At 40.7% G+C, this 26,117-nt stretch overlaps 1 protein-coding gene across 1 annotated transcript in view; it reads left to right on the top strand.

The window, feature by feature from the left end:
- Positions 1 to 26,117, top strand: part of COL12A1 (collagen type XII alpha 1 chain) — a 116,071-nt gene that overhangs the window by 53,405 nt on the left and 36,549 nt on the right. The window contains 18 exon segments of the mRNA XM_074947992.1: positions 2,827 to 2,956; positions 3,248 to 3,387; positions 5,388 to 5,517; positions 6,138 to 6,280; positions 7,846 to 7,975; positions 9,546 to 9,688; positions 12,520 to 12,649; positions 12,889 to 13,008; positions 13,902 to 14,051; positions 15,220 to 15,336; positions 15,878 to 16,024; positions 16,513 to 16,587; positions 17,285 to 17,424; positions 21,409 to 21,532; positions 21,723 to 21,866; positions 24,481 to 24,645; positions 25,561 to 25,599; positions 25,710 to 25,848. Of these exon segments, the coding sequence (XP_074804093.1) occupies positions 2,827 to 2,956; positions 3,248 to 3,387; positions 5,388 to 5,517; positions 6,138 to 6,280; positions 7,846 to 7,975; positions 9,546 to 9,688; positions 12,520 to 12,649; positions 12,889 to 13,008; positions 13,902 to 14,051; positions 15,220 to 15,336; positions 15,878 to 16,024; positions 16,513 to 16,587; positions 17,285 to 17,424; positions 21,409 to 21,532; positions 21,723 to 21,866; positions 24,481 to 24,645; positions 25,561 to 25,599; positions 25,710 to 25,848 (2,306 nt within the window).

Genomic DNA, 26,117 nt, shown 5'->3' with positions numbered 1-26,117 from the left:
TTTATGGTCAAAATAAATATGGGTATTTATGTATTAAATATAAATTTCCAAACTAATATGTTCTCTATGGGGAAAAAAAGTGGCCATGTGGAAAATCAATTTTCTTGAGATTGTCTTGCATCCCATTATCTGTACGGATCAGATAATAAAGTAAAACTAGCTATATTTCTACCTTAAATATGTACAAATCAAATAAAAATATCAAAATATAAGTCCTAGAGAACTGTGATTCACAAACGTCTTCCAGTCCAGGGCTTGTCTGAGATTTTCACTGTGTGGTTCACATGCTAATAGAGGGACTGTGTCATGGTGACTAATTCAAGATAGTGTGGACCACCGGCTGTTCCAGCAGTGAATGAGTAACAGCTCTATGGTAACTACAGAAACTGCTTAGGAGAGAAAGTAATATTAGGAAAACATTGAAGGTCGTTTAGCTTCTTTTAATGTGATTCAGGTGCTGTAAACACGTAGGACAGTCAGCACCATGTGACCAGCTTCTCATGGACCACCAGCTAGTGCTCCGTACACCACTGGTCGTCCATACAGCACAGTTTGGCAACCACAGATCCAGCCCCTCTGCTTGTCACCCAGTTTACCTGAAATGTATGCTACTAATAACAAAACCAAATCCTATTGATTAATAGCATGGCCAGTTGATTGTCTACACTTTTGGTTCATTATGAAAAATGTTCAAAATAACCAGATTTAGCCAGTTCTATTGCTAAAAATCAGTAACAGTACAGGAAAGAGTTATTAGGTTACCAATCCTTCTAGGAAGCTGTTTCTTGCATTGTGTCTGTTCACAGTACGGTATTTACTTTAGATTTGGCTGGATGTTTTCACATTCAAGTTTACTTTTCTATGAACAGCATATATTTGAATTCAAATGTGAAATATGTGATTCTTTAAAAATCCAAATCCATGTCAATAAGCAGCAACGTATGTTAGAAAGGCCTAGAAATATCTGTGAGGAATTAACAAAAAGGGGGTGTGTTTTCAACAGTCAGTGCAGTGAAAGTGAAAAGTCAGTAAACAAGAGAGAACAGTGATAAGGTCAATTAAACAGGGAATGAGTTGCCAAGAGGGGCTGTGATCTGTAACTGGTGGTTTTCAAGTGAGACAGGGCAAGAAGAGGCATTCTGTAGAAATCTATGAATACTCTGTCTTCCAGCGATACAGGGGATGGACTAGATCAATTATTCTCACTCATCTAGGGAGCAGATCTGTAGGGGACTGGGAGAAGAGATAATCCATGAGGAGACTTCCTCCTAGAGAGTGTTCCTCAGAACAAAAATGTTGAGAACCATTGGACTAGTGATCACCCAGGTGGCCATTTCCAAGCCTCACATTTATATTATATAATACATTATATATATATTTTTGGATTCATGGTATATTGATCAACAAAATCAATATTTGCTAATGATTACCAGCCATATGATGGTAATTTCTTGACTACCTTTTTGGTGTAGGTATTTTATTAAACTGCTGGTACTATTGGATTATATCAGTACCTCATCGAAAACTTTCAAAGCCAAATTTTCAAAAAGGGGCTGTAGGTTGCTCTGAGAGACTGGTCGGGCGCCCAACAGCTCCATGACCAGGGAAGAGAAAGGTGGCTTAAAGCCACACCCCAGGATCTGGGCAAATACTAGTGACTTAGGACCAGATTTGTAAAGGTATTTAGGCACCTAAAGAGGGTATTTTCAAAAGCGCCTGGCTGCCTTACTTCCAACAGGAGTTAGGCAGGCACCTAGGAACCTACCTAATCACCTTTAAAACTCTGGCCCTTAGTAACTGTATACAGATAACAAGGATTTAAACCCATTATTTCAATTTCTTGTTTCGTTAGCATATGCTAAAGGTTGTTCTGCTAAAGACTGTAGATTACTCTGAAATTTAGAATATGTCAGTGGATGGGCACTAGGTTAAAAACATCTGGACTCCAGTAAAATGTCCAGATGTCTAAATGCTTACTCATTTTGGGAGTTCTCCATTTTCAACAGATTCTAATTGCTGTGGCATAAACATCTGAATTCAGTAGACTGTTAAAATGTACAAATTGTATAAGAAGATTGTTAGGCTACTTTGAGCGATGTATAAAAACACCGATTTCACATAATGAAAGAAAATTGAGCCTGCTAGAGTGGTGCCATTCTCACGTCACTATAAATCTTTACTTATGTGGTCTGACAAGGGCTGAAGTCACATGGTTAACTGTCTAAGTATAATTGAAGTAGAAGATTTATTGTACTTTTTGGATTAAAGCAAAAATGTTTAGGACATTTCTAGAATCAACATGCAACGAAATGTGTGAAAGTGAGGCTAGAATTCCATGATTTTAATATTATACAACTATTTATGTTTTAGAGCTCTACAAAGTGTTATAATCATTTATTGAAATACACCTAAGCAATGGGCATGATATGCTTGCTCCAAAGCTCTTCGAAAGTTAATGGAAAGACTCCCATTGATTTTGATGGGCTATGGATCGTGGCCCATCTGGGAAGAAATTCCTTTACATTGCCACTAAAAAGATTGAAGGTCTATATTTAATTATTATATATATATAAATTTGGAAATCTTTTAACAAATGCTGTCTTTGTATTACTGTAGTCTTTTAAAACCAGCCTTAATGAATATGCCACACTGAACTGAATATAATTACTGTTTAATTTATTAGTGAGCTTTCTGATCATGAAAGGAGCAATGCCCCATGTAGTCTATACAGGATTCTGTTGTGTGTATCGAATACTTACATTTTTACTAGAGCAGTAAGACTTAGTAAATAAGTGATTTTAATGGTTCATTTTTGTCTTACTCCAGACCATGGTAGGAGGGAGGCAGAACAGTGTCGTACTACAGAAGCTGCAACCTGACACGCCATACACTATTACTGTATCGTCTATGTATGTGGATGGGGAAGGAGGACGGATGACAGGCAGGGGCAAGACCAGTAAGTAAAAGAACTGTTTGTGGTGTCTCCATTAGCAAATGGCTGTGAAACCATTTATACCTTGCGCTGGAGATCAGCAGATCGATTAGTTTTGCGGGGGGTGGGGGGGTAGGTCTCATAGTGTGGACCTTCTGGAGTGTAATCCACCTCATTTTGTCCCTACCCCACAACTTGAAAACATCAGAAATCTTTTCCCCTCCCTTCATAGCACGTGTGCTTCATTCTCTGTGTTAATTTGCCTGAGAGGGAGTGTGATTTCAGCAGTCTGACAGGGCTTTCAATGTATTTCAGAGCCACTCAACACAGTAAAGAATCTCCGGGTGTATGATCCAACCACCAGCACGCTGAGTGTACGATGGGATCATGCTGAAGGAAGTCCTCGCCAGTATAAAGTATATTATGTGCCAACAACAGGTGGTGCAGAGGAAATGGTAATCATTCTTGTGGGTCTTATTAGTTGTCCCAGATAAGTTGCAGTATAACCCCCTGAACAAAAATTGACAATGATGAGTGCCTCACCCCAACACAAGGATATATATAGACCTTGTGCAAATTCTGTTCTCTGCTACACTGGTATAAATTCAGAGTAATTCCATGGAAGTCAGTGAGCTCATGACTTAATACCACTTTTTTAATGTAATATATTAAGAAGCAAATCTTCAGCGATTAGATGTTAGCACATGGGAGCAACTGTATTCCACAGCAACTACTGCACTCCTCCTTCTGAAGGCAAAATATATGGACATGAATGTTGTCATAAGGGGATGGGCTAGCGGATAAGGACTTAGGAGATCTCATTTCTGTTCCCATCTTTGCCACCGATAGTATGACATTATTCAAGTAACTTTGGGTAACATTTTCAAAAACACCTCAGTGATTTAGGTGCCTACATCACACCTTCTAAAAGGAACTTAGGAGCCTAAATCACTTTTGAAAATCTTACCATTCACCTCTTTGTACCTCAGTTTTCCCACCAGTAAAATAATGATAGTGCCACTTATCTGTCTTTCAGAGAGCACTGATCTATTGATGAGAAGCACTATATAAGTGCTAAGTGGTATTACTGTATTAACCTGAGATGTTTGTTACTACCTGCTTTTACAAGTATGTAATGTTACTTATTTATGTGATATTATTAGTACTGAACTCTAAAAATAACTGAGTTGAGATAGCGCTATGAGCCAAATCCTTGTCTTAAACCAATCCTTGCGGGTTTTGGAGTTGATACCAGTGGGATCTGGTCCTAAGTCCACCACTAGTCCAGGTCAGTTCCAAGGGAATGTGTAGCATAGCAAATAACAATCACTGCTGGGAATGGAATATAAATCTTAAGTACAGAGACAGAGTTTTATCAGGCCTGTAGAACAAACTCCTTCAGGAACTAAGGACTATCACAAACCTCATCCCCTTCCACTCCTAAGTTCAAGGCACACTTCTTTGACCTGCTTCCTCTAACAGAAACACACACAGCAGCGGGTGCACACTTAAAAATAATAAACAGTCAACAGCACAAAACCCCTGCTACCACAGCAAAACACTCCACTGCACCCATATTTCCCTGCCTGGAGAGAGAATGAGAGAGAGAACAAATTAGACGTGACAGATGTTAGCTACGTTACTCAATGCACTGGTGGAAGGTGATAGTACAATGATGAGGGAAGTATAAAAACCTGTGTAGAATAGAATAAATAGAATGAAAGTAATTCTGAAGGAGTAATAAACATTAAATTAAAAGTTAAATTAAATAATAACTTTCCCTTTAACTATTTGACTTTTAAACTGACAAAGAACTATTAGTCCTTTGCATTGGTTTTGCCTAAGATACTCTCCTCTACCCAGAAAACTGCTGTTTTGCTTCAGAGTTCCAGTATCCATATAAATAGCTTTTCATAAGGAGAAGAAAGTTTCTTCAGCTGGCATCTTGTATTTCCAGCCATCACTCATAATTTGTGTGTAAATTGGGTGGGATATGGACATTTATCTTTACATTATCCAGCCAAATGTTTCTTTCTTTGGCTGAGTTTCAGTTTCAAGTTTCTCCTGCGTTCCAATTTTGGAAAAGATAGTGTCACTTCCCTTTTAACAGATGACCCTAGGAAGCACACAGAGGTCCTTGACATCAGAAGCAGGCTTCTAAACCAACGTGCAGTTGCAGTCTGTCATGTTAAGTTGCACAGATGTGGCTATAGCTATGCCTTTAAGTAAAAAGAAAATGTGCTTTTGAATATAATTTGTAATAATTACTAGGTCAGATAGCTTGAGCTGATATAAATCAGAGTAGCCCCACTGACTTCATTTGTAGACTCCTTTTTGGGATCATTAAGAAAATGTAAAATAGTTTAAACTGACATCTGCAGTGACAGTCGTACTTGAAATGCTCAATTGTTTCATCCTTTATTTAAATACCACACCACTTTTTTTAAACCAACAGACAACAGTACCAGGGAACACAAATTATATCATCCTGAGATCTCTCCAGCCTGACACACCTTACAAAATAACTGTGGTTCCAGCTTACCCAGAAGGGGATGGTGGTCGTGTGTCTGACATTGGGAGAACTTGTAAGTGAAGTGGTCTTATTCATAACATCTTAGGATTTATATATAAATAATTCAAAATTATAGATGTTGTATAGTCCTAATTTATTTTACAATTCCTCTGCAAATATCCTGATCCTGAGTTAGTTGTAGGGCAGGTACCTAAGAATGATGTTCACATGTATCATTGATCATGATATGAGTGTATCGTGATTCACTTTCACAACATACTCAATCTTCATTGCTTTCTGTAAGGAAGGCTTTCAGTCTGCTTTTGCTGACAGGAAGCATGTTCCAATGATTAGGATGTTAGCCTGTGACTTGGGACACATGAGTTCAATTCCCTGCTTCATCACTGACTTTCTGTATGCCCTTGGGTAATTCACTAGTCTACCTGTACCTCAGCTTTCCATCTATAAAAATGGAGACCATAGCGCTTGCATACCTGATACCGGTGTTTGTGAGGATAAACACATTAGACTGTGAGATGCTCAGATACTGTGGTAATGAAGGCCACATAAGTACCTTAGACAGATGAACTGTTATCTTAGCACCTTTTTGTGCTACTGTGTGTGTCCGGACAGAACAGAGTTATTCTTGTGTACTCATCTCTGTAACACTTATTTAAATTATCCTTGGCTTAGTGGTGAGAGGAGCGGCAAGAAACATACAAGTTTACAACCCTACACCGAACACCCTGAATGTCCGATGGGAACCTGCACCGGGTCCAGTACAACAGTATAGAGTTGTCTACGCTCCGCTGGTTGGCCCAAGGCCATCAGAGTCTGTAAGTTATTCAGCCTCCTGAGTATTCCTCAAAGAAGCGCTGAGGATGTCACCTCCAATGATCATTGGCTTGTAGTAACAAAACAGTTGTAACCAGGGGTGCAAGCAGAATTCTCCTAAGCAGAAGGCCCAGAACTCTCCCTTCCCTGCTCTGCACCATACTCTTTGCCCCACATTCTTCCCCTGCACCCAACCCCACACAGTATCCACACCTCCGCTGCCCCTGCTCCCAGCCCTGAGTTCTCATTCGCTGTTGCTGCACCCAGATCCATGCTCCCCATCTAGCACCCTACACTACACACACTCCCCTCCCGTTGTACCCCATCTAGCCCCATGCTCTTCCCCCACAGAACCAGCTCCAAGCTTTCCCCCCACACCTAGCCCCATGGTCTCCTCTCCTCTCACTCAGCCCTGAGCTATTACCCAGAGGGGTGGTCAGGCTGAAGAGCATCATCCCCACCAGAGGCCAGGCAGTTCTGGGACCACTAGACCCCATCCTCCTGCTGCATCTCTGCTTCTCCAAGAAACACCAAAAGCCTGGATTCAATCTTCCCACCCTCCTGAAGATTCCTGGTGCCGTCTACTTCACTTTCCCCTGGGGCTGGGGGTGCCCAGTGCCCCCATTCCCCCCTCATTGTGCCATGGATTGTAACCTATCTGCATGCGGCATCTCTGCTGAAAACCCCATTTCCATATGAATTTAATGTGCTGTATGTAATCGCACCATTCAGTGGAGTAAAAGAATAAAAGCCCCACCCATTTTAAATTTGCTATTGAGAATCCTTTATTGTATTGCCAACAAAAGGGAATTAAATTGGAATATTGATTTTTAAACATAAGAAATACAAAGCAAAGACTATTTATGTGTATGTGGGAATGGCTTCAGGGCTCTCTTGGGATGTAAAATTAGGACTTTATATATGCATTGATTTGGATAAGAAGTTTTAGGAGTACCTGAGCCCTTGTATGTGTAGACTGTCACCCACACTCTACAGATACAAATATGTGCACTATGAACAGTCCAACATCTGTGTGAACCTGTTAGAATTTGTAATGTATTGTTGGCATCTGTCAAGTGTGAGTACTTATAACTGTGCAGACGTGTGAGACCTAATAGAGGCCCTTTTGAAAATGTATCCTTAGCATATGTCACTAAACCACAATGGAGCAATATTTTGCTCTGGATTTCTGCATGTCTCTATCTTTACCAGTCACAACTTTTTCATGAACATTTCATGTTCAAAGTACGTACAATAATTATGGTTTTAAACTATCAGCATTTTAGAAAAAAAGTCATTTTGCAGAATGAGAACTTCTGTATTCTACTGCCACATAATTGCATCTCCTGCTGTTGAGTTTTGTGTTAGGCAAGCAGTACTGGCTGGTTCCTATAAAATTGCATTATTGTAGTTGGAAAATACACAACAGGATCATGCTCCCAAATTTCCTCCTTTCACTATAAATGACTGATAATTAATTTGAATAATAATAATTTTACAAGGCATTATCTGTATTAGGATGTTGTATGGACCTGTCACTCTCACTTCACTCTCTTTTCCCTCCTAGATTGTGGTTCCAGCAAACACTCACAATGTTGTGCTGGAGCGCCTGACCCCTGACACTCCTTACTCTGTGAACGTTGTGGCTCTGTATGCCGATGGAGAGGGAAATCAAAGCACTGGGCAAGGGAGAACAAGTAAGAGGCAAAATTATGTTTATTTACTGCTATCTTAGTGTCTCTATTTGCTGCTTATATGAGTGAGGTATTGCCTACAAACAAATGTCAGGTATACTTTCCAGTGTAGGTCTGCCAGTTCACCTGAGTAATGGCTTTTTTGATTTTAGACCTCCCTGGAACAACAGCTCCCAATTAGGCCAGATTATCTTTTGGTTGTAATGCAGATAAATTCTTACTAGGGACCAGACTAGATTGACACTTGTGACGTAAGCTTAAATTGAACCTAGGTCTTTAGCAGTAAAAAAGTCCTTTGGCCTGTAACATTCAGTTACAGCAACACTCCTAACTCTGTCTCTCTCTCCAAAACAAAGAGCACATTAAAATGGACAGTTTACTGCCAAAACAGAGGCATAAATTTCAGCTTGAATTCTGGGTCTTGTCTGCCATTATAATCACATGAGTACAACCCAGGGCCAGATTTAGGGGCAGGCGACCCAGGTGACCCAGGCTTGGGTGCTGTTTTTGTTGTTAGTGACAAAAGGGAACATGTTTGAAGTAACATGTTTCAGGTATTCCGTATGTGGATTCATTTTTACTCACCTCCTAGAATGTTCCAGACCTTTGTAGAATCACATGGAATCTTCCAGACTTTCTGAGAACTACATTTTCCTCAAACCTCCTAGAATGTTGTTAGCCATGCCCTTGCGGGTATATTATGGTCAGGATGTCACCTGTCAAACAGTAAGATATAAATACAGATTTACAGATCCTAGTTTGCAAATTTATTGTCTTATATGACAGGGACAAATCATACATGAAAATCGTGCATCAAAGTCGTGAAATGGGCTACAAATGCAATAAAATATAAGGTATTAGAAATGCTAACAAATGGGGGTGGGGAGGCACTGAAGATGCTCCTTGTCTGCGGTGCCATTTGGTCTAGGGCCAGCCAACCCATTGTACAACCCATTGTAGGCAGCCCACAAAAATCCCCCCTGCCCCATTATCTGAAATAGCAAAACCTGTCTGTTATTACCTAATGAGCTGAGAGCACAAGGCCTTCTGTAAGAGGGTAGACAGCAGGGATATCCCAGATGAATAAACCTGCAGTGAACCTGGCTTATTCCAGCCTTGTGCTTGTAACTAGATGGAGGAACTTGCCTGTGGCTGCAACATGCCAACCCTTGCTCTGTGTGTACCCTTTTCTCTACTGTTTGCCCAGATTTATATAAAATCTGCAAAGGTGACAATCTGTCAATTGTCTTGCCTGCCCGAGTTTGGGCAGAAATCTGTAATGGATGCGGATGCTCACATTTCAAGCTTCAGTTACTGACTTTCCCTCCCTTCCACAGAGCCAGAATTCTGGTCAGTTGGGCCCCACTCCTGATGTGGCCTCTGGATAATGCCGTGATATTATCATCTCTATTTGCCTGTACATGTACATGCAGGGGTCAGTGGGAGTCCTTGATGTGCACTCCAGGGCAACATCTGACCCACTGAGACAGCTCTATATCCCAGGGTGTCATAATGTGAGAGGACTTCTGTCTTCGCTCCATTTCATTGGTCCTTATACATATTCCCCTTTTAGTACCTCGCAGTGGGCCAAGGAACTTGAAGGTGTTTGGTCCAACAACAAACAGCCTGTCTGTACAATGGGACCATGCTGATGGGCCAGTTCAGCAGTACAGAATCATTTATTCACCCACTGTTGGAGATCCCATAGATGAATATGTAAGTGCCTATATATATAATTCATATATAATATATAAATACATAATCATTCATTAATAAGCATTTAAATATCCTCTGATATATAGAAAAACAAAAATATCTGATATTTGGATATTGTACATTTTGGTTGCTGAAGGGATGAATTGTTTGGGCATTATTATATAGGGCAGTGTTAAGGGGCGCATTTAAGCAGCTGGGTCTTAGTCTCTTGAGTGAAACAGTCAGTTCCACAGAGTAGTTGCATACGTAAAATTCAGAAAGGCACCAAAGCCTTGAAAGCAATGCATATTATAGTGTTAAAGTTGAGATCAAGGAGAAGATTCTGAGCTGAGCTTGTCACAGCATGCTTAGTTCAAGCCATTGTGCTCAGGTAAATAGCCATGTGTTGCTTCACATACTATGTATTATCATGCTTGGACTCCTGGTAACCACAGCACCATACAGTATATGGGGCAATCAGTAGGTAGAATGAGCTGCGTTAAGGAAGCTGGGTTAACTTGAATTCAAATTTTATAGTACTTGCGTTTGTGGGGTTTTGTCTGAAATTGTAACAGTTCGTGCCTTAACTTTCTGCTGCTTCACATCAAGTTCCATGGCACAAAGATTTGGTCTATAGAGCACTATATAACTGCCTGTTATTGTTTATTTATTATTGCTGAATAGGGCTGGTTGAAAATTAGCCCTTCAGAATTAGTTTTTGATGGGAAATTGTATTTTCAATTAAGCAATTTTTTTCTCAAAACGTGTCTGCTTTCTGCAAAAAAAAATTGACTTTTTGTTAAAAAAACTAAACACTGAAAACCAAAATCATGCTGGTTTTCAGCCCAAAACAGAAAACATTTTGTCCAAAGACTCAAAATTTCAATTAGGAAATACCACGGCAGTGTCTCATGGGACTTGTAGTTCCTGTGCCTTGTGCTCTCATTCTCCTCTCCACCATTTGGACTACATCTCCCATGATACGTTGTGGCCATGGCACTCCCATGGGGCACCACAGTGTCTCTACAAAAGGAGAAACCATGATGCGTTGCTGCAGCAGGAAGCAAGTGGGGGTAACAGATTGCATAATTTAGGCAAAATTTTGCAAATCAAAATAATTATTGTTGACATCTCATAAAACATTGATATGGCAATGTGGAATATTGTGTACAGTTTTGGTTGCCAAGTTGAAAAGAAGGATTTCTAGCTTCTAGGTAGGGAGCAGAGGAGGGTAACGGGATTGAGTAATAGTGTGGATGGTTCTCTCTGAAAAGGAAAGGTTAAATGTGTTTAGTATGGAGAAAAGAAGGAGACTGAGAGGGAATCTTAGTATGGCTTTTCAGTTTTTAAAGGGGATGTAGAAGGATCCAGGACATTATTTGGTCCAACTACTGAACAAAGAATGTGGAAAATATGTGGTCATGAAGAGAAGCTGCAGATTGTTAAGGTTTAAACCAGATACTGAAAGAGCGCTTACTTCTCATGAAGAGTTTTTGGACAATGAAACAGCTGAGGGAGCAGATGGCACAAATTTTTTTTTTTTTTTTTTTTTTTAAGGAAAAATCCAGCTGTTTTATAGGAAAGGTTGATTAGACAGATAAATGTATTAAAATAATAACTAGTATTTCTTACTTTCAAATTTTGAATGTTAATGTTAAGGAACATTTATGGAGGTTTCACCTTTTCTATGGCTGTGGGTGGCTCTGACTTTATATTCTGGAGGCTGATATATATCTTGGCCCAAATTCATATCTGGTTTAACTGCAATGGCTCAGTGGAGATACACTATGAATTAATATAGCTAATCTGTGACAGGTAGCAAAATGTCTTTATCTCATCCCCCTCTGCATATAGCTCCACCAGATGTCATTCCATTATCATAGCCCCACCAGATGTCATTCCATAGCTTCTCCTCCCCAAACCAGCCTGACCACATCTATGGACTTCGGACAGTCTCCAGGCCCAGTTCACACCTACTTTTCCCTTCTGTGTGTGTCCTTTCCATCTCTCTTTACCCTGCTTTTCTGGCCCTGTGCCCCGGAGAAGGTGACCGTGGTGTTTGTGGGTACTCTGCCTTTTCTCTACTCCACACTCTCACAACAGAAACACACCAGCAAGGTTATCTTCTCTCTCCCCTCCTCCCTTCAGTAGCTTTATCTTCTCTTGTTTATTCTCTCTTCAAAACCCCACAACAATAACTTGTCCTCTCTCCATGTATGGAGGAAACAAACCTTTTGTAAAAAGAAAAGGAGGACTTGTGGCACCTTAGAGACTAACCAATTTATTTGAGCATAAGCTTTCGTGAGCTACAGCTCACATGCATTCGATGAAGTGAGCTGTAGCTCACGAACGCTTATGCTCAAATACATTTGTTAGTCTCTAAGGTGCCACAAGTCCTCCTTTTCTTTTTGCGGATACAGACTCACACGGCTGCTACTCTGACGTCTTTTGTGTGTCTGTGTAGATGTTTAATTCCTGAATGAGGTCTGGAGAAGCCACAGGTAGCTGTGGGATATCACTCTGGTGTGGGGATAGCTACAATATTGTAAAGGGAAGGAGACGAGGAGTCCAGTTTTTTGACAAAAGCTACAAAGTTATACTTTAAAATAATTTAAACAGACAATACTGTTAATTTTAGGTAGGCTGAAATTGTTCTGAAATGGTAAAGCAATGGAGTCTCCCTTTCAATAAAATGGATTTCTCTATCGCTGGATTAAAAAACCACAACTGGGTATTTGCAGTGAAATACATCCACAAATTCCACAAGGGTTGCTCATTTACAGTTTATTACAATTATAATGTCAGGTAAAATAGGACAAGATATTCATCTGTATTTCTCTCCTGATTTCTAGACAACAGTACCCGGAAGAAGAAATAATGTGATATTACAGCCACTGCAGTCAGACACACCATATAAAATTACTGTTGTGGCTGTGTATGATGATGGAGACGGTGGACAGCTGACAGGAAATGGACGAACTGGTAACTTAGCTTTAGCATTAAGTACTGTATTCTCATTTCTCCTCCTTATTACTTAATAGTTCTGCTGCCGAAGTGCCAGAGGCCCCCATCTGTGTTGGGTTCCTGTTGTTCTAGGCACAATGCAAACATATCCAAAGACATGATTTCTTCTTCAGGGAGTTTACAGTTTACCTGTTATACAGCTTTAAAAGGCAGTTGCTACTATAATAACAATTCTAATGCTTATTCTTTCTTTTCAGTTGGGTTGCTTCCTCCTCAAAACATACATATTTCAGATGAGTGGTATACACGATTCAGAGTTTCCTGGGATCCCTCCCCATCTCCTGTTCTTGGGTACAAACTTGCATATAAACCTGTAGGTAAGAAAACCTGTCTGCTTTGAAGAGAACACTTTGAAAACAATGAGTAATGAGTTAAGAGATCGGGGTGGAAATATCCTGTGTATCCTCATGAAAACGGAGCCCTGTGCTTTAAAGGTGTTTTCTTTACTTATTTTAATTTGTGGGTTTATTGACTTTAAAGGAGTAAGAAGTTTTCCTGTTAACTTCAGTGTTTCAAAATAAAGACAGTTAGAACACCAGATACATTGTCACACACATTACAGCACATTTGATTTCATTATATATTTGACATTTAATACAACTATTTTATCTCCTGTCCCAGGCCTGTTCTCTTCTCATTTACACCAGTTTTACACTTCTTATCTTTCATGCAAATGCTCTTGATTTACACGAGTGTGTGATCAGAATCAGACTCAGAGTTTGAATGAATGACGGTCCTTCAATGCTTTTATTTGACATGAGAATGAATCCACATTTGCATGCTTCTCTGGAAATTAAATTAAATACAAATATTGCAGTAGTAAAGCTCCATTTATTTTATTAGCAATGAGAATGTTTACTAAAGTAATAGGTTTAAAAAATAACAAGTATGTTTTTTTAAAACAAGGACCAAGTTTTGTGGCAGGCCTACACATAAGATGCTGCATTGGTGCAGGTGCGCCAGTGTGGCACTTCAGTGAAGACACTACTATGCCGAAAGGAGAGCCGCTTCCAGTGTTAATCCACCTCTGTGGGAGAGCTATGTTGATTGGAGACACCCAGCTTCTAGACCTAGTGCTGTGTACACCGGGGGCTAGGCTGATATAACTGTGCCACTCAGGGGTACGGATTATATAAAAGAATACTGATAATGCCCTAGCAGAGTCTTCATAGAATTGTGTGTCTTTTTCTGTGATTCCCTTTAACTCAAGGTTCCGACGAGCCGCCAATGGAGGTGTTTGTTGGGGAAGTGACTTCATACACATTGCACAACCTGTCTCCTAGTACTATCTATGATGTGAATGTTTATGCCCAATACGATTCTGGACTCAGCGCACCCCTGATTGATCAAGGCACTACATGTAAGTCCAAACCACTTTTATTGTAGTCACATAGGATATAATTGTTGAAGTGATCTCATGTTGACTGAAAAGTCCATATTTAGGGCCTCGATCCTTATGGTCTGAACATTCCACAATTATGGATGCTCAGACCTGTGAGAATCAGGCCTGTAAATAAAATTAAGCTTAGAAACCCAAATTATTTAAACATTGCTTTTACTAATGGCTTGCAATAGACAATCCTCTAGTTCCATTTCTTACAATTTGTTTGGCTGTAGCTGGGTCTGAGCCTGCAAGTTGCTCAACACCTGCCACACCCACTGGCTAGAATGTGTTTAGGAGATTGCAGGGTGCAGTCAGCACCATGCAGATTAAGGCCCCTCACTGCTTCTGATTGCATCTCATGGTAATATCGACTGACTACACATTCCATCAAAGCTGAACCTGCTCAGTGGAGGATTGGTTTGTTGCTGAACTCAGTTAATGAGCCATCTGAGATTTCAGCAAAAAAGGATAAGTTGTAAAATCCTGATTTTGTTAAATGGTCTCATTAAAAGCTCTTGGCACTGCCAGTAAATAAATAAAATAAAATAAAATACAATGGGGCCCAAATCAGGTGCACTTACCTCCTGCTAAATATCTTTATAAGTGGTTCTGTTGATTTTAGTTGGTTTCAGAGTAACAGCTGTGTTAGTCTGTATTCGCAAAAAGAAAAGGAGTACTTGTGGCACCTTAGAGACTAACCAATTTATTTGAGCATAAGCTTTCGTGAGCGACAGCTCACTTCATCTGATGAAGTGAGCTGTAGCTCACGAAAGCTTATGCTCAAATAAATTGGTTAGTCTCTAAGGTGCCACAAGTACTCCTTTTCTTTTTATTGATTTTAGTGGGACAGCCCATAGAATCAGATAGTACTTAGCATAATAAAGCGTATCCAAATTTGGGCTTTTGTAAATAACAGAGGTCAGATCTGTGGGACTAAACAGGAAGAGCAGAGATGAATTGACTAGAACTATTTTTTTCTTCTGTGGACATTTTTAAAATAAAACCACACGCGGGCAAAATTTACTGCCATAGCGCTGTGTGGGCCAACAACTACTGATGCCATTGTTCTTTCTGAACTGGTTAATTTTATATCTAATGTATTGTATTTCCCAGATAATAAATTGAACACTTTCCCTTTTTGCAGTGTACTTGAATGTCACTGATCTAACAAGTTACAAGGTGGGATGGGATACCTTCTGTATCCGATGGTCCCCTCACCGGTCAGCATCTTCCTACAGATTAAAGCTCAACCCAGCTGATGGTAAATTCCTTTGATTCCTTGTGTGTTCCGTGGGCGGATGTATGTTTCAGTTTTATGCCACAACTAAACTAAGGATTGTAATGTGACAGGCTGAGGGCCCTGAGTTTGCGATAATTTCAACTCCAGTGCCTCCCCCAGGATCCAAGCTGTGTTGGTAAAACTCCCCAGGCCTGCATGCAGCCTGCCTTTCTAAGAAGACACAGATTGGAAATTAATGCTGCTTCTATCCATGTTAACTCCCACTAGGATTTCCCAGTGGAAATCTGCTGCTCACCAGGGGTTCTGAGTGCATACTATGGAGAGCAGCTGCTCCCTGCCTCTTCCCCTTCACAGCCTGAGAGCTCACTAGTGTGCAGAGCGCCCACCACACAGTGTTGCTGCACAGAGGCTTTCCTGAGCTGGGAAGAGCAAGCAGCGGAGATGCCACTCATCCCATTTCAGCACCCTCCCTGCATGCACTCTCTCTTGCTTTGTTCTGCACACCTGTGGAAAGGGAAGTACCAGACCGGACATTTTCCTTCCTTTGGGTTTGTTTTCACAGGATCCCGAGGACAAGAAATTACAGTACGTGGGACAGAAACCAGCCACTGTTTCACTGGCCTTTCACCAGACACTGAATACAATGCTACTGTCTTTGTTCAGACCCCAAACCTTGAGGGACCGCCCATCTCTCTGAAAGAGCGCACGGGTAAGTCGGGCAATATGAACAGTAAGTGTGTGAACAGAATGGGATGGAAATAGTTCAGACTACAGATTTTACAATTGTCTTGTTTGTACAAGACATACAGTACCACAACTGAGGGGTCTATTTTCCTGTGTCTCCAAGTGTAAGTCAGTGGGAAACTCCTTGAACTGGGGAACAGAGAATAGCAATTATTTGGGGGAAATTCAAATAGAGTATTACCTTGCTCAGGTTAATCCCATTGGGTAGTAACCACGGAGTGAGAGATTTCTCAGTTTGTGTAAGAGTGGCAGGATCTGGCCCCTTGTCATAATTAAGGACTTGCTTTTGGAACAGCAAATTATTCTGTGCTGATTAGGAATTACTTGTCTTGGTCACCAATAAAAGCATTGATAGTTCTTTCCTCAGTCATACACAGGGTAATTCACATGGGTGGAGTCCTTTCTTGGGTAAAATTTTATGTTAAATAAAAGGTTTTAATTGTTTTATTTCAGTCATCAAACCTACCGAAGCACCAACTCAACCGCCTCCTCCTCCTCCACCTCCCACAATCCCACCGGCTCGGGATGGTAAGTGTGTATTGTAGATTCATGATACATTTTGTCTTATTTGCTGTACGTCCACACACTCAAAGGTTAGACTGAATTATATTTTTCCTAAATTGAAGTAACTTCAAAAATATATGGGCCTAATGATCCTCTGGCCCACTTTGGCCCTTTGCAGCAGCTCAGACACCGTCACCTGCCTGGTGTAGACAGGGGAACGATGACTGGGCCTTATTCTCTTTATACTAGCTATTTTCCAGGGTGTTGCATTGAGCTCAGATAGCCACTGGGTCGTGGTAGCAGTTTGCGTAGATTTGGGGGAATGGCCACGACTCTCAGTATGCACTGTGGATTTGTGAGCGTTGCCTTTAGCATATGAACCTATTTTTGGTGGAGATTGCCAAGAAAACTGGTGTTAAGTTGCACTCTTCAGGGTTTTGTTTCATATGAACTTTTTGCTCATAAATGCCAAGATTTGACCTGGGATGTCCTTGAATGCATTGTGCGAAAATCTGCAAAACCCAGGAAATGCAAGAGAGACATGGAAGAGAAACACTACTTTAATATTTAAGAGTAGTCTGCAGCTTGAGAATATGACTGAAGTTTGCTGAATGTTTGCTCATCATTCTTGCTTTAAAATGGTCAAAACAGTGCTGTTTAGTCCACGGTCCTGAATGAGGGGGGTGTTTTAAGAGTTCATTGCGCTGTGTTTGTCTTTCAGTATGCAAAGGCGCCAAAGCAGACATTGTGTTCCTGACTGATGCTTCCTGGAGTATTGGTGATGATAATTTCAACAAAGTAGTGAAATTTGTTTTTAATACTGTTGGAGCCTTTGACTTAATCAACCCTGCTGGAATTCAGGTGGGTAATTTCCATTAAATGCATTTTGCAGGGAAATTAAACAAACCAACAAACCTGAATTCTTAAAATCTCCTCTACCTTTCTCTGTTGTATAGGATTATTCTGGTACTGTGTTGTGTGTATTTATATATATGCATTGTGCTGTACAAACATAAAGGAAAACACAGTCCCTGTCTAAAAGAGCGGACACCCTGAAAGACAAAAGACAGATGGCAAGCAGATGAAAGGGAATCAGCATACAGGAAGAGCAGTCAGGGTGCTCTGTGGCCAATGTAATGTTAGTTGCATGTTTTTGTTTCTTTGTGCATATAAAATATCCTCAGCTGCCCCTCTCCATAGTTGTTATGAATAGGCTAATTTTTAGTGTCACAGCAGAAGTGGGCATTGAGAAGGAGTATGATGATGAATGAGGGTAATGTCTTGGTGTGTCAGTTCAGGAAGGATGTTGCATGGGCAGAAGAAAGCATGGAAACAGTTGCAGAAGAGTTGGAGAAGAGGATTCACTGGATGAAATTGGATGCATCTTTAAAAAGAAAGCTATAAGGAATAGTGGGGAGGTTGAAACGTCTCTACTTCCTCCTGGGGTTCTCCATGTGTCTCTGCCAGGAGTCTCTGCCAGACTCCTGAGGAGCCTTTAATTTTGTCTTATGTTAATCTCCCCATGGTCAAGACCCTGCATCATGACTGTTTTCTTTCTAGTTAAGGGGAACTGGATAGGAGCTCTGTCCCGCTTTCATAAGCATTGCTTTTTTATTAGCTAGAGGTGAATGGCACGAGTAAGAATGTCTCTGGAGCTTTGCCATCACCGGTTGGTGCAAGACTATCTTCCCTTGTAAGAAGGAAGACAGTGATTTTCCTTGGAAGGATGTTTTATTTCTGTTTTCCTGAAATGTAGCACCCAGTTATCTTGCTTGTGATCAGTTCTCTCCTCCCCCATGCATGTCTCTAGGTCATTGGTTCCCGCTATTTCATTCTGCAGACATACTTCTAGAGAGAAAGACCCTCTCCTGGAATACCTTCTCTCCAGTATCTCCATCCTGCCTAGCTCTAACCTCACACTACTTGGTTTTCAAAAATTGTTCTTCTTCGGCCCAGCAGGAGAGTTGCTGCAAATTAGCTGTTGGAGGAGAATAGCTGTGAACTTCCTGGGTTTACTAGGGAAAGACTTAAAGCTCCTTTCCTCTTTTGTCCTGGGCCAGTTACACACATTCTTAGTTCTTCACTTTAGATATTTATGATGGCTAAAAAAAAATAAACATTTCAATAAGTGTGAATACTGAGACATCTGCTCAGGACCAGCTTACTAAGGCATGCTAATAATATAAATGGGACAGACTAGAGGAAAGGAGAGCAGCAAAATACTGACCCTGGACTTCAGAAAAGCAGACTTTGACTCCCTTAGGGAACTAATGGGCAGGATCCCCTGGGAAGCTAATATGCGGGGGCAAGGAGTCCAGGAGAGCTGGCTGTATTTTAAAGAAGCCTTACTGAGGGTGCAGGAACAAACCATCCCGATGTGCAGAAAGAATAGCAAATATGGCAGGCGACCAGCTTGGCTTAACAGTGAAATCTTTGGTGAGCTTAAACTCAGAAAGGAAGCTTACAAGAAGTGGAAACTTGGACAGATGACTAGGGAAGAGTATAAAGATATTGCTAGAGCATGCAGGGTTGTAATCAGGAAGGCCAAGCCACGACTGGAGTTGCAGCTAGCAAGGGATGTGAAGGGTCACAAGAAGGGTTTCTACAGATATGTTAGCAACAAGAAGAAGGTCACGGAAAGTGTGGAACCCTTACCGAATTGGGGAGGCAACATAGTGACAGATGATGTGGAAAAAGCTGAAGTACTCAATGCTTTTTTTGCCTCGGTCTTCACAGACAAGATCAGCTCCCAGACTGCTGCACTGGGCAGCATAGTATGGGGAGGAGGTGAGCAGCCTTCATTGGTGAAAGAACAGTTTATGGACTATTTAGAAAAGCTGGACATACACAAGTCTATGGGGCTGGATCTAATGCATCCGAGGGTGCTGTGGGAGTTGGCTGATATGATTGCAGAGCCACTGGCCATTATCTTTGAAAATTTGTGGCGATCAGTGGAGGTCCTGGATGATTGGAAAAAGGCAAATATAGTGCCCATATTTTAAAAAGGTAAGAAAGAGAACCCGGGTAACTACAGATGGGTCAGCTTCACTTCAGTCCCCAGCAAAATCATGGAGAAGGTACTCAAGGAATCCATTTTGAAGCACTTGGAGGAGAGGAAGGTGATCAGGAACAGTCAACACGGGTTCACCAAGGGCAAGTCATGCCTGATCAACCTGATTGTCTTCTATAATGAGATAAGTGGCACAGTGGATATGGGGAAAGCAGTGGATGTGATGTATCTTGACTTTAGCAAAGCTTTTGATATGGTCTCCCACAGTATTCTTGCCAGCAAGTTAAAAAAGTATGGATTGGATGAATGCACTATAAGACAGATAGAAAGCTGGCTAGATTGTTGGACTTAACGGGTAGTGATCAACGGCTCGATATCTAGTTGGCAGCTGGCATCAAGTGGAGTGCCCCAGGGATCGGTCCTGGGGCCGGTTTTGTTGAACATCTTTATTAATGATCTGGATGGTGGGATTCATTGTATCCTTAGCAAGTTCGCAGATGACACTAAGCTGGATGGAGAGGTAGATACGCTGGAGGGTAGGGATAGGGTCCAGAGTGACCTAGACAAATTGGAGGATTGGGCCAAAAGAAATCTGATGAGGTTCAACAAGGACAAGTGCAGAGTCCTGCACTTAGGAAGGAAGAATCCCATGCACTGCTACAGGCTGGGGACCGACTGGCAAAGCAGCAGTTCTGCAGAAAAGGACCTGAGGATTACAGTGGATGAGAAGCTGAATATGAGTCAGCAGTGTGCCCTTGTTGCCAAGAAGGCTAACGGCATATTGGGCTGCATTAGTAGGAGCATTGCCCCAGATTGTGGGAAGTGAGTATTCCCCTCTATTTGACTCTGGTGAGGCCACACCTGCAATATTGCATCCAGTTTTGGTCTCCCCACTACAGAAGAGATGTTGACAAATTGGAGAGAGTACAGCGGAGGGCAACGGAAATTATTAGGGGACTGGGGCACATGACTTACAAGGAGAGGTTGAGGGAACTGGGGTTATTTAGTCTGCAGAAGAGAAGAGTGAGGGGGGATTTGATAGCAGCCTTCAACTACCTGAAGGGGGGTTCCAAAGAGAATGGAGCTAGCTCATCTCAGTGTTGGCAGATGACAGAACAAGAAGCAATGGTCTCAGTTGCAATGGGGGAGGTCTAGGTTGGCTATTAGGAAACACTATTTCACTAGGAGGGCAGTGAAGCACTGGCATGGGTTACCAAGGAAGGTGGTGGAATCTCTATCCTTAGAGGCTTTTAAGGCCCAGCTTGACAAAGCCCTGGCTGGGATGATTTAGTTGGTGCTGGTCCTGCTTTGAGAAGGGGGTTGGACTAGATGACCTCCTGAGATCTCTTCCAACCCTAATATTCTATGACTACGAGGAAATGAAAAATGAAATATACATTATAGACATAGGCAGAATATTCACTCTAGGTTTACATGGATATATACAAATATACAAGATGAGTTACTGTTCCAGTTCAGGAAGTGTATTATACTGTATGTATCAAATGACTGAAATTCTGGCACATTCCCTGTTAATTGCTATGTCATGAGCTTCTTGCATTTTTTTTGTAATCTTTAACAGTTTTTATAGGTGCTGTATCCCCAAGCTGAACTAGAGAACCAGCACTAAATATGGTGCCACCATAGTTCTAACAAGTATTTTCTCGTTAAAGCATTAACTAATAACTTTACCACTGTTATATCTATATTTACATATAACTTCAGTCATGGGTTTCCTATTTCAGTGGTGACTGACAACATAATTCACTTTAGTGGAGAGATCACTTGAAGCCACACAGGTCAGAGGCTGAACGCTGTGATGCATTTCATTTCAGGTTTCCTTTGTGCAGTACAGCGACGATGCAAAGTCTGAGTTTAAACTGAATACATATGAGGATAAGGCTCAGGCTCTAGGAGCACTTCAGAATATTCGGTACAAAGGAGGAAATACAAGAACAGGTGCGTCTGATGAATAACTATGTATTCCTTCCGAATAATCAGTTTTTTGAAAACCTATTCATTATCTTAATCCTCTGTAGTTTAAGGCCAGGGCTTTATGTTCTGCTATTATTAGTTGTATTTGTTCTTCAAAAGAAATATTTTCAGTGGCAAATGTGGCATGAGTCCTCATTCTTTGTGCAATTTGCAGGCAAAGCCCTTACATTTATCAAAGAAAAAGTCTTGACTTGGGAGAGTGGCATGAGAAGAGGTGTGCCCAAGGTACTTGTTGTTGTCACAGATGGTCGGTCGCAGGATGAAGTTAAGAAAGCTGCAGCAATCATACAGCACTCTGGTAAGCACCCTGTAGAACGTAGTTGAGTCTGATATTCATTTTACTAAAGAGTTTAAGTCATGCAATTTAACATACGGCTATACAACAGTATCAGGTATTGTTGGTCCTTTATTCATCCTAAATAGGTAGTGGTTCCTGAGAGAGACATTCGAATTACAGAATATGATTTGGAATGGCTCAAACTATTTTAAGAATGTTAAGATTGACTGGACCTAATTCTGGCCTCTTCTCTCTCTGTGGACAGAGCAGGCTTAAACAGTTTGCTGGGAATTCCCCTTACATAGTTACAGAACTTGTCCTATATCACTCCTGGCCCCTATTCAGGGGGCGGGGGCATTATTAAGTGCACTTCAGTCCAATGATCCTGATCTGCTCGAATGGCCCTTAGAGTGCTTTTAATACTGGCACAAGTTAGAGCAGCCCTTCATCTACTCTACTTTGAGCAGGGGTCTGACCAGGCCCCTGACTCTCCCACCCCAGGTTTTGAGGAGGAGGTGGCCATTTATGCTCCCTCCTTAGATGGCCCAAGTGTAGTTTGCTGTAGTCGAGGCTCTAGTTCTCCAATTCTGCATTTTTAATGCATATTTTGATATAAAGTATAAGCAGCCTGGTGATTAATTTCCTATATAAACATTTGTTGTGCTTCCTTACCTTAGCTCTGTTTCTTTATGTCTGTTGATTAAACCTCAGATTGCTTTGTTACATTGGAATTCTGTATTTGTCCTCCTTGGGTTTCATATTAGCTATTAAAAATGGTTAAATTGGCCAAATTCAGCCCTAGTATAAGCAAGCATGCTAAAATCATAAAGTTACAGGGCTGATTGTAGCCCTCAACTTGTGTTCATCTTTTCCCCAGTCTTCAGGTGTATCAGGGAGGTGACAAAGGAAGTGGTAGGGGATTTATTGATAGGATGAAGTGGTGAGAGAAGGAGGAGGAGGAAATGAGAGAGAGAGAGATAGGCAGAGACAAAATTATGCAAAGTCCAGAAGCTGAAGAAGATAAGCTAACATTGATGCGCAAGGCAAGAAGATGCCATTGGAAGGATTTGAAGAGGAGAATGACATGGTCTAAGAGACAGCTGATGAAGATGACTTTAGCCAGGGTGATTTGGATGGACCATGGGAATGAGATGGAAATCGAGAAGCACAGAAAGTAGGAGACTTCAACAGTCAAGGCAGGAAGTAACCAAAGTATGGATAAGGATTTTAGACATAGGGACAGAAAGGAAGAGTCAGATTTTTGAGATGTTGTAGAACAGACAGGATTTGGTGGCAGCCTGTATGTTTTGTGAAAGAGTAAGGAGGCGGTCACAGCAAGGTTATGAGCTTGGATGATGGGGAAGATGATGATATTGTCCAACGGCACTGGAAGAAGGGGAGAGAGTTTTGGAAAACACATGAGGAGCTCATCATAAACCTTGTTGAGTTTAATTAGGTGATATGATCTCCAGAGTATTTTTAAAAAATATAGTCAGATGCGAGACTGGATGGAACAGGAGAGGTCAGGAATAGAGAAGATTTGTGAACCGTTGGCATGGAGGTGACAGCTGAAGCTTGGTGAGTGGATGAATTGCCCAGGGATAAGCTATGGAAGAAAAACAGGAGAGGACCAAATAGCAGAGTCTTGAGGGTTGCCAAAAGTGTGAAAGAGGAGAGGAAGAAGAGAACTGGAAGGCGAAACCTGACAGGCAGGAGCGGAATCCAGGATGAGAGAGTGATCAACAGTGTCTAAAGTGGAAGAGTATTTTTTTAATCATCCTTTTTATTGAAGAGCAGAGCCTAACTATTTTTGATTAGTTTGTCTTGGGAGTAACCCAGAACTGTTATGCTCTTCATTTCCCCTCAGATGCCTTCCCGTAATGTTTTCAAGGATCCCTCTCATAAGATAATACTGTACATTAGAAAACAGTTCATTTCCTGTTTGGCTTCCAGGGGTTTATATAGTCGTCGTTTAATACCAGAAAATTTGGGGTTTCTATTCAGTGTTTCATTGGCATGAGTTTCTTCACTCCTTGCAAAAAAGAAATGTTCAGAATAGTATACTTGTTTCTTCTTGATGCAGGGAGATTGGCTGGGCACTTCTGATCTAAATTGTGTACTTAGGTGTATGTTTCTTCCTTGGGTGTTCAGTGATCTAACTCATAGATTCATCCCTTTCAGCCATTTATTTAGCTGCAAGAAGACTTCATAAAAAGACTCCTTCTGCCTATTTCAAACAGCTTTGTGCAGCTGAATGATTCCATACCAGAACTTCCCTTCCCTGCAGGACATGAGCCCTTTGCCCCACATTTTTGCCAACGGTTTAGATTATTGCTTGTTCTGTTTCACCAAGGTAATGGAGAAAGAGTTTCTCCATTTGACATCCATTGGTCAAAAGTATATTGAATACTCTTCTCCACTGGGTTTTACTTCATTCTGCATTTTATCCAGAAAGTGCAAAGGGACTGGGTTCAACCAAAAGTATATTCTACTTGCATGATTTGGTTCTTGTATTTTTTAACAGAGAAGACAGTATCTCTACATGATTGGGATTTGATATTGAGTTATTGAGCCAATGATAATGATAAGCATGTATATTCGTTGCATATTCATATAATGAACATTATTTTTGTAGGTTTCAGCGTCTTTGTTGTTGGTGTAGCTGATGTGGATTACCATGAGCTGTCAAAGATTGCCAGCAAACCCAGTGAACGTCATGTATTTATCGTTGATGACTTTGATGCTTTTGAAAAGATTGAGGAGAACCTCCTCACTTTTATTTGTGAGACAGCTACCTCAAGTAAGTAAGAGACAATGTTTCTCTCACAAGCTAATAAATTTGACTATGTACTGCTACAACTCTCATGTCAAGGCTTTCCCATTTACACTTTTTTCAAGAAACTTTAATAAATATTTCCAGTGAGCAAGTGCATGTTTCTTATTTAAGTGGTTATTATATTTTTATCTTATCTACCACCCTGAGATGATACTCTATTAAAAAGTGAATAAACAATAAGTGAGAATTATTTTTTTAGTTGAAGAGCAAGTAGAATGGTAGCTAAAATGGACTTCTGGATGTGACAGATTTCCTCTTTACCACTGTTTTTTGGCTGCATTGGGGATGTAGCTAACCAGTGTCTAATATTACTTTTATAAAGATCTAAAATAAAATCCATCTGTTTATAAATCTGGAGTCCTTCTATGGCAAAAAAAGAGGAAATATTTGCACATTTGTATCATCTGCAACTATGTGTTCCCATACTGCCTCCTCCACATACGACTAAGGAGCCATATAAATCTGCAGTTTTTCCTTGTGAATCTGATGAATAATATGCAGTCTGACTCATGCATAAAAGATCCATGGAAAGATTGTGGTATTGTGCCCATTTCTTTTTATGAATTGGGCTCTTAAAATAAAATATACTTGAAGTTCATCTGTTTGCTATTCCATATATTCCAGCATGGTAGAAACAATACATTTAAAAGCCTCATAAATGAGGATGTGAACATTTCACCTACATAACTGGAAATCTACTGCTTGATCTTGAGCAGAATAAAGCATAGGATCACAAACAGATGATAATTGTTGTAGTGGCAGATGTTGGCTGGTAATTAACAAAGTTCAAATTTACGGGAATAAAACCTTTTGAAAATAGTTGTATGTTCATGATTCCATTTGAATTTTTAAAAATAACACAGTTTTCATCTGTTTCAGCTTGCCCTCTCATTTACTTGGAGGGATACACTTCACCTGGTAAGAATCATATACAAACATCCTAGCATAGGATAATTCTGAAGCTTTTTTTTCATTTATCACAATTTCTTCAAATTGTGTTTCTCTCCCCCCCCCGCCCCAAAATAAAGGTTTCAAGATGTTGGAATCATACAACTTAACAGAGAAGCATTTTGCCTCTGTACAAGGAATATCACTGGAATCAGGATCCTTCCCTAGCCACGTGGCATACAGGCTCCATAGAAATGCCTTCATCAGTCAGCCTGCATCGTAAGTTATCTGTGTAACCTGTTTTCCTGTTGGAGGGCAAGTGGGGAAGGATAACAGAATTAATAGGTAATGGTATTAATACCTGCTGGAGGACAAATTTTATTTTGTTTTTACTGAAGTCCAAGAAATACAGTAACTCCTCACTTAACGTTGTAGTTATGTTCCTGAAAAATGCAACTTTAAGTGAAACGATGTTAAATCCAATTTTCCCATAAGATTTAATGTAAATGCGGGGGGTTAGGTCCTAAGGAAATGTTTTGGGGGCAGAC

This window comes from Natator depressus, chromosome 3 (assembly GCF_965152275.1).
Source record: "Natator depressus isolate rNatDep1 chromosome 3, rNatDep2.hap1, whole genome shotgun sequence".
Taxonomy (NCBI): Eukaryota; Metazoa; Chordata; order Testudines; family Cheloniidae; genus Natator; species Natator depressus.
The sequence above is the reverse complement of the archived record's forward strand: the minus strand, read 5'-3'. Positions and strand labels throughout refer to the sequence as shown.